At 41.2% G+C, this 9359-nt stretch overlaps 1 protein-coding gene across 1 annotated transcript; it reads right to left on the bottom strand.

Moving 5' to 3' along the window:
- Positions 1 to 2596: 2596 nt before the first annotated feature.
- Positions 2597 to 8985, bottom strand: LOC131223563 (uncharacterized). The gene is made up of 2 exons (XM_058219003.1): positions 8290 to 8985; positions 2597 to 3192 (listed from the first exon to the last, which is right to left on the bottom strand). Exons 1-2 carry the CDS (start codon positions 8847 to 8849, stop codon positions 2781 to 2783), a joined length of 972 nt encoding a protein of 323 aa, XP_058074986.1. The 5' UTR covers positions 8850 to 8985; the 3' UTR covers positions 2597 to 2780.
- Between the last annotated feature and the right edge of the window lie 374 nt (positions 8986 to 9359).

Below are 9359 nucleotides of genomic sequence, written 5' to 3'. Positions count from 1 at the left end.
CCTATCTTTAGCAATCATTAGCATGATGAGGAAGGTCAGGCCAACAATCAAACCGTTGTCCTATTGTTGTGCTACAGGCTAGAACCTGTAGATTCAGTCTATCAAGAAGGGAAATCCGTAATACAATGGTTAATGATTTTTTAAAAATGATCACAAAATTAATGAGAGAGAAAAGCAATTGAAGCAAGAGAATATCAACTATACCAATAAGATTTGGGTTTATCAAGAAGGAAAATCTGTAATACAACAATTAATGATCTCTTATAAATGATCACACAATTAATGGCAACAAGGGAGAGAGAGAGAGGGGGAAGCTTGAAATTATCAATTATAACAATAAGAGATGACAATGATAGGAAGGGATGACAGCAAACACAACATGCATCGGCTATCATAAAGCTGGTCTAGGATTTCAGTGTATCTATGCCTACCAGTACTGGATCATGTATGAACCAAGAGGAACAAACCAGAATTCCTCTCCCTCAGATCAGATGTGAAGAAAGGAAAGAGTGCAGTAGGACATTCTCTTAAATTGTTTCTCAAAATAACTTAGAAGAGGTGACTGGTATGATCACTGGAGTTGGAAAGGTAATCAGATCTTTTAAGTGGATCAATCACCAAGAAAGGTCTTCGATTCTCTGCTCATGCACCACGATGAATTGCACTGGTTTTCTTACCATCTTAAAGTCCAATGACTGATTATGGAAAACGAATCATCATTAAGCCAATACAGGTGTTTTGGTCCCTGATTTCACAATACAAAGAAAGAGAAAAATCTATACTACATGTAACGGGAGTAGCTTTTGGACATCCTTGCCCTTGCAATTAGTTGTGGGAGGGAAAAAAAAAAAAAGCTTCAGTTTTTTCCTTCATGTAGCCTTTCAAGTTTCAACCCGAGGACGTTTGTGTAGACACATGGAAGGCGTGGCGTTAGAGAGCTTGTGCAATAACGGCTATGTGGGGCCCATTCTGATGATCTTGCAACATCCTCACACCCTACATCTGTTATGCCAGCTAATCTTAGGATGTAGGCACAAAAAAGAGGCAGATCTAAAGCTCTAGTGGGTCCCAACACAAGAAAACGTGTCCATGGTTTACCCACCGTCAAAACCCTTCTCTTTCTCTCTGCATGTAGCACTCACATGTGTAGCCGTACACTTTCTCAATCTTTCTCCATTTCTCTCTCCGCATGCGTTGCACATGCCATAACCCCTAGTTATTACAGTGGCACATTAGAAAGACGGTGCAAGGCATAAGTTCCTACATTCTAATCACATCCACCTTGTGGTTGGACCAGATAACAAAAACCGAGTTGGTATTGAAAAGTGGGCTCCAACTTTTCCATTCCTACCAGTCTTAAAATGCAGACAGCATCTATTCGAAGAAGATTAGATGACTTTTCAAGCTGACAATGTGATCAATTATGGAAATAAAATTAAAAAAAAAAAAAAGATGATTAACAGTTCAACAGTCTCTACAAATTCAGAAGCTAGAAACCAGGTGTGAACTGTAGAAGGCTGAATGGATGTCTCTTTAGGTTGTTAGACAGGTTCAGCTCAATTTGAACTTTTTAGACCAAGCATACTTCAGATACATCCTAAAATGAGGTTAAGTTTACCAAAAGCACCCACCCATTTGCTATTACAGATTCTGGTGGATCTCCCATCCATTAATCCTTGTAAGTCCTTGTGGATCTCCCATCCTCACAGATTCGGTTATCTTTTTATGATAACTGAATTTCATAAAAGATTAAAGAATCACCAAAAAAAAAAAAAAAACTTCAGTCAGGAAGCAAGGATGGCCCTATAGTGAGTGACCCTCTTATCAGTCCCACTTTTGCAACAGAAACAGCTATCCCATTCACATCCCTCGGCTCATTGGACAGCTACATTTGAAAGGACAGCAAATGCTCTGATCTTGGAAATAATAAAAGCTATTTTCTACTGCCCTAGCTCTGAGGAGGATACCCAACTAACAAACATTATGCCATTCAATCGCCAATCATGTGAGAGAGGCATTGCTTATCTTCTATTTGTAAATATCAGTTATTTTGACAAGAGATAGGAATCACTGCTTACATAAGTGCAATTGCATTAAAACTCAAATGCACAGAAGAAAAGCACTTCCCAGCCAAACCCTATGGGTGTATGACATTGGATTAGGGTCACCTACTTAAAGAAGACTAGTTTTCCTCTGAGATTGCTGCTTCTCATGCACTGTTTTGCCTTATTTCCTTTCCTCAAAGCCCCTTGGTACCAAGCTTCCCATGTAGACAAGTACTACTTCTCTGTTATTACACTAAGGTTGTATCATTTTACTGAACCTGCCTATTCAGTTTTCTTGAGGATTTCTCTTCAGATTGCATGCATTAAACAGTCAGTGACTTATTTCAAACTGAGGCACACAATTATGATGTGGGCACGTCATAGTGTTCTATGATGCACACATCATTACATCTCTACTGTACATGTAGAACTTGTTACAGCAATGAGCAATCAGGACCATGTATTTGGTGGCATGCCTCCATGGATAGGTGAAAAGTCAAGGGGATTGGACTGTAGTAGTCATCCAATGGTGGCCTGAAAAGGAGAGCTCAAAACAGAAAAACAATATGGTGGGATTTTCAACCTATTAACACTCACATAGTGACCCAAGTACCGAAGTTGACCTCCAGAAAACCAAGAATATATACACATTACAATTACAAAATCTAGAGACTGTCCATGAAGACTGCTCAGAAAATGCAAGTAACATAATATCATAACATTCAGTGAATTCTTTTAGTTTGAGTTCAAGGATTTCTTAACATTTCGAAGGACAGTCCACATGAAAGTAGAGACCAAGAAGAGAACAAAACCAGTTAGGACGGCATACTTGAGGCCAAGGTTGACAAGCAAGTTTACCAGAAGGCCAGCAAAAACAACGCCAAAGAAATTTGCAGTGAGGCCAGACCAGAAAGGCATGTCTAGAATAGATGCTATCATGGCTCCAGTCCATGCCCCTGTTCCAGGGAACGGCACTGCAACAAACAACATTAATCCAAGCCATTGGAACTCTTCTATAGGGCCTGCTTTTTCTGTGGCCCTCTCAAACAGCAATTCAAGAAATCGTGAAGCCGAGGCATTCTTCCCAGCAAGGAAAGTAGCAAATCTCTTCAAATAGAGAATGATGAAGGGTACTGGAACCATATTACTGTAAGTCATGCAAGCAGCAGAGTCCAATATCAATCCAGCCCAAGTGACAACAAGAAAGAGTCAGTATAATGAATAAGAAAAAACAGGAGCTTTCTAGTTTGCTGCATACTGAATGAGTCATGATTCATTCACCGTCTATGCAGTCCTCATGGCTCATCCAAATCCAGGCTGTCCAACTGATGGACTCTACTGTGGATGGCCCATGGTACGAAGGACCATTCTGATTGAATAATTCTAGCATTTGATTGGTATACTTTTACCTTTTGAATACGGGACCATTTACAGATTTAATAGATTGCATTCTTTTGACATTCGTTATCCACAGTAGGGTCTGCCACATGGACTGTCCACATTCACAAAACATGCGTATCATGCAGTAGCTACAGACCAATCATTACGTGGTTGGTTAGAGTAGGTCTCACAGGTAAATAGCAATGTTTAAAAGGCCGGACCAGACTCTGACCCTTTTTTCTGCTGGTTAGGTGCACCCACAAGCCCAACTGGTCTGAAAACCTAAGGCATCTAATCAAGCTAAAACTGAAAAAAAAAAAAAAAAAACAGGAATAAGTAAACAAAATGCTCCTGGCGCGACAGACAGTATGTCTGGTTTCTAAGTGGAGTTTTGAGCTCTACTTCAACAATTATATGTTTTCACAAGGAGAAAACAGTTGAAGACTACTAGAAGGCATTGCAGGCGCATGTCTAGTGATGGGGTTTTTTCCCTGTGCTCGACCGGTCGTGAGCCTTACACGACCGGTCGAGGGCTGGTGCACGACCAGTCGTGGAGTCGAGCCCTGACTCGACTCAAAGTCCAGCGACTTTGGACTATTTTTTCCGGGGGTGCTCGACTGGTCGAGGGTGGTGCTCGACCGGTCGTGGGTGGCGCTCGACCGGTCGTGGTCTCGTCTCGACCGGTCGTGGTTACGCAGATTTGTTCCGCGATTTTGCGGATTACGGAAATCTAAGTCATTTCACAAATGGGATGCGGAAAGGAGTTTCCTAAAACTATAAATAGGGATTCCTAGGGTTTTTCTAGATACATGAAAAACACAAGAGGGTTATCAAAGGTGTGAGATAGAGAGAGAAAGAGAGAGAGGAAGCTTGTAGAAGGGAGGTTATGCTCGTGGAGGTTATCTACTGTGCAATTTATATCTCAGCGCTTCTACGTCCTCGTAATCGGTGAGATCTCTCCGTTTTTCTTTTATTCTCTCATTGTTTATCCACTCCTGCGTGAGTGAAGACGGTTGTAACGTTCTACTTCATAGTGGATTGTTGATCTGGACGAGGTCCCGTGGTTTTTACCTCTTTGAGGGTTTTCCACGTAAAAATCTCTTGTGTGGTGTGTGATTTATTCTTTGATTTATTTCATTGCTTTATTATCCATAATTCTGGTTTGTTCTGGGAGGCTAGATCCTAAAGTTTTGTGCAAGGCCCCCAACATCTAGGCATTTTGGAGCAGTTGCACCTCGCTTGGACCATAGGCGGGGTGGTGACACCAAGCATGCACCTAGGCATGCCTGGAGAATAGTTGAGCTTTTACGTGAGGTAACCTTATGGGTATCTCAAAAGTTCAGTTTTTTGCTATTTTAACACCCCATAAGGCCGGGAACATACATTTTCCCAAATACATGTCAATGATTTATCTCCATTCATTTTAGATTAAAGCATGAGATGTTCTCCCAAATGCATTTTCCATTATATTCTCCCAAATACATTTTCCATAAATTTATGGGATCTTTTTCTTCTTGGTTTCTTTCTTCTAATAATGTGTTAAGGTCATCACATTGGGCTTCTTGAAAGCAAAATTTGAGCTTTTAAATTGTCTCCATCATAGAGAATGAAGGTGAATTGGGGAATTTTGGGAGAATTGGAAATTTAGGTTGGAGGATTTGAGGATTTTGAAATTTTGGATTATAGGTAGGGTTTGGAAAGCTTAGGGCTTTTAGCAAGATTGTGGTTTTGAATTGGTGAATTTGGGGAATTGGGGAGAATGGGAAATTTAGGGTTAGGGTTTGAGGAAATTGGGAATTTAGAATTTAGAATTAGGGAATTTGGAATATGGGGTTTTTGAACTAGGCTTGTTTGGGAGATATGTAAATGGAGGTAAATGAGAAATGGAATTGGAGGTAAATGAATTGAGAGTAAACGGCTTACTCGGTTGTGTTTGGATGGGAGTAAGTGAAATGCATTTGAAATCCAAATATCTTGTTTGGATGGGAGTAAATGGGAGGAATTGGATTGCATTGGAATTTTTCAATATACTCACAAGAACATATGTGATATCCCAAATCAACTTTAATATCCCAAATTAGTGTACATATGTGATATTTAATAGAATGATTATAATAAGCCCATTGAAATATATACTTGCCCAAAAAGAGGAAATTTTAAGCCTCTGGTGGGCCACAATTGTAAGGATCACAAACAAGCAACTTATCAATGTTTTTTAACCGTCCATTTAGATAGCCAACCTTTGGACAGCTTGGATCATTCTATTAGTGTGATTTTAGTGATGTAGCCGATAATTAAATTGTTTTAGAGTATCATTAGCGTGCCACGTGTATGGCGGACATGTATGTAGCCGCACCTTTACTCGTGCAACTCTCCAAGGAAGCTCAAAAGGGCATTTCACCCCATTTACTTCCAAATCCTCTCCACGAAAGAGGATTTCATTTACAAGCTCATTTACTCCCATTTCATTTCAAGGCCATTTGGATAGAAGTAAATAGAGGTATATGGGGTGGAATTGGGAGTAAATGGAGGTAAATGGCATTTGAGGTGTGTTTGGATGGGAGTAAATGAATGTAAATGAAATGAAATGGGGGTAAATGGGCATGTAAATGAAATCCACTCTATGCTGGGAGAGTCACACAAGTAAACAATGGTGTCGTTATGCACATGTCCATCATACACGTGGCACATTGATGATACTCCAAAACAATCCAATTATCGGGTACATCACTAAAATCATACCAATAGAATGATCCAAACCGTGCAAAGGCTAGCCATGAAAATGGATGGTTAAAAATTGTTAACAAGTTGCTTGTTTGTGATCCTTATGTTTGTGGCCAACTCAAGGATCAAAATTTCCTCAGTTTTTGCTAAAGTAGATATTTCAATGGACTTATTATAATCATTCTATTAAACATCACATATGTACACTAAGTTGGGACATTAAAGCCAATTTGGGATATCACTAAAATTCTTGTGAATATATTGAAAACTTCAAATGCATTCTAATTCCTCCCATTTACTCCCATCCAAAACAAATATTTAGATTTCAAATGCATTTCATTTTCTCCCATTCAAACACAATTGAGTGAGCCATTTACTCCCAATTCATTTGCCTCCAATTCCCTTTACCATTTACCTCCATTTACAAGCTCCCAACCGAGCCCTCATTTCCATGCATTTACTCCCATCCAAACACACTTCAAATGTCATTTACCTCCTTTTACTCCCAATTCGCCCGATTTACATCCATTTACTCCCATCCAAAGAGCTGTATTGACTCTGATTATTAAAATAATAATAATAAAAAAATCAACTTATATATATGAATAACTAAATATTATTATTTTAAAAAGTCAACTTATATCTATAAATAACTAAATATTAATATTTATCATAATTCATTGAGCATGGATTCTCTAGGTGTGTGCCTAGGCGTTTGGACACTACAGGGGAATTGCGCCTAGGGTGCACCTAATGCCATGTACTACACTGATTAGAATGAGTGGATCCTTAGTGATTCATTTTTGTGGCAGGTTCCAGTCCAAACAGATCTAAATCTGGTCCGGTCCAACTTTTAAAACATGGGTAAGTACACAATTGAACATTTTAGAACCCAAAAAGCATTTTACATTGATGTTGTGTTTGGATGCACTGTCAGATTGAATTGCGATTGGCAGTCCAACAAAGTGGAAATAACCAAACTATAACTTCTTAGCATTCACATTGGTGCTGGCAATGGATCAGGTCGCCCAATCCGTTTCTTAGTCAAGTTCAGGCTGCAATTGGGCCAGAATTCGTGTTTGGGCTTAATAACGAAGCTGATGAAATAAATAGATTGGTCACAAGTTGCCCCTAACCTACTTATAAGAAGGGTGTAAACAGTTACAGAAAGGTTGAAAAAGGTCAGACCCTGGCTGACCAGAACCCAACCCATTGCCACCCCTATTCACATTGAGGTTGTTGTGGGTAAAAATGAGCTGGCTAGGATGACTCAAGATGGGAGGATGGCTTCCATTGAAAAGTCTACTAAGCCATAGCTCACTTGGCCTCAAGGGCATTTTTTGGGTTCAACTAGCATCAACTACGTCCACCCAAGACTGACCACTGTCCAACCGACCTCGAGCTCAGTCTGTCTGACCCCGAGCTCAGTTTCCACTTCAGTTCACCTAAAATGAGGGGACGAGCTCGGCCCAAGTTTAAGGATGAGCTCGGCCCAAGTTCAAGGTCGAGCTCAGTCCTACACCCCGGCCTAGTGGACCATCCACCGCCTGGGATCTGTCGGCATATCTCTGGGATTTTCTACAAGAATCCTGTGAGAACGATCACACCCCCTCCCAATCAGCTCCCTGGAATGATACGACACTGGGTGACAGATTTATTGCTCTATACAGCACCGCCCCCAAGACATTTATATATACATATCCTTTCTACATAGAAAGGTACGCACAATTCTAAGCCTAAAACCCAATCTTTGACTAAACCCAGATTCCTTGGCCTGACTTTGGCGTCGGAGGGTCCCCTGTTTAAGCCAGTGTATCTTTTGTCCGTTTCTTGTGCAGGCGTTCGAAGGTCCAGGGAAGGCTAACCAGTTTTCTGCATCAACACAGGTTAATTTCAAACACATTGCTTTCAAGTTGGACTTGAATGCTGCTTCCTAGTTACAAATACTAAGATACATCATTAATTAATAGCTGTTATTTACCCTTGATTAGATTGAATGTTCGCAATTCGATTAACTCGTGCATCCAAACAAAGCTTAAACAATCATTAAAGCACTGGAAATCTGCGTCAATCAAAATGGTTAGTACAGTAGAGAAGGGAACTAATGAGGAATTTGAAGGAAAAGGCACAGCCCACATACCCAAGAACAGATAAGATGGTGAGACGGAGAGGCTTGAGCTGCATCCAGTACCCGACTGGAATCGCCCCACGAAGCTCGAGCACCGGAAGGGTGGCAAGGGCAAATATAACAGCCTCATCAGGCCACCCAAAGCGTCGCAAGGCCGTGGCGACCTTCAAACCGAAGTTAGAAGCGCTAATCGAATCAGCAGCAGCCGCAGCAGCAGCAGCAGCAGCTGTGCCCCCACCCCAGACTAATAGAACCGCTAACAACAGCCAAATGGATGACGCCAACAGAAGGAGAATTCTGATGGGCGGGGATCCGAAGGAGAAACCCTCTTTCTTGTTGGTATTCGTATTCTCTCCGATACAGGAAATCTCCGTCGGAATCGTTGCAGGAAAGAACTGAAGAGGAGAGGCTGCAGAAGGTATGTGTAGAAGAAAGAAGCTGTGTTTTTTGACATTGAGAGAAGGGATTGTAAGGGAATGGGGTGTTGTTATTGAAGGATTAGGAGTCCTGAGAGGATGGGTTGTTCTTCTTTTATTAGGAGAGAAGGCCATTGCAGCTGTAATTGCAGCCATTTGTTAGGGAAGGTTTCTTCAAGGAGAGAGAGAGAGAGAGAGAGAGAGAGAGAGAGAGAGAGAGAGAAGAAAAGAGAAGGGCTGAGAGAGAGAGGCGGGGCTTCAAAGGAATGACTGAAGAAGAGTGGTGAAGAGACTGAAGAAGAGCGGAGAATTTCAATTGTCTGAAGCGAACTCAGCAAAGAAAGACCGAGAAAGAGGCAATTTCAGTTGTCTGAAGCGAGCTCAGCAAAGAAAAACAGAGAAAGAAGCGATTCGCGCGAGGTGGAACTGGAGTGGGTATTCGCGCTGTACACGTGTAAGAACGAGAACAATACCAGATCCAATCCATTGATCGGGTGGATCTCACTGTCAAAATGCACTTGACACGAAATTAGACTAGGAAAATCATTGGGTGGACCAGGAATGGTAAGAATAACTGACCGACGATTGGGAAAGTTGTGGCCGAATGCCTTTTTCAAGGGCACGGATCGTGTCTTGCGCCGCCTGTACATAGCTAGTAACGGACGG

The sequence above is a fragment of the Magnolia sinica genome, chromosome 13, assembly GCF_029962835.1.
Source record: "Magnolia sinica isolate HGM2019 chromosome 13, MsV1, whole genome shotgun sequence".
Lineage (NCBI taxonomy): Eukaryota > Viridiplantae > Streptophyta > Magnoliopsida > Magnoliales > Magnoliaceae > Magnolia > Magnolia sinica.
The sequence above is the reverse complement of the archived record's forward strand: the minus strand, read 5'-3'. Positions and strand labels throughout refer to the sequence as shown.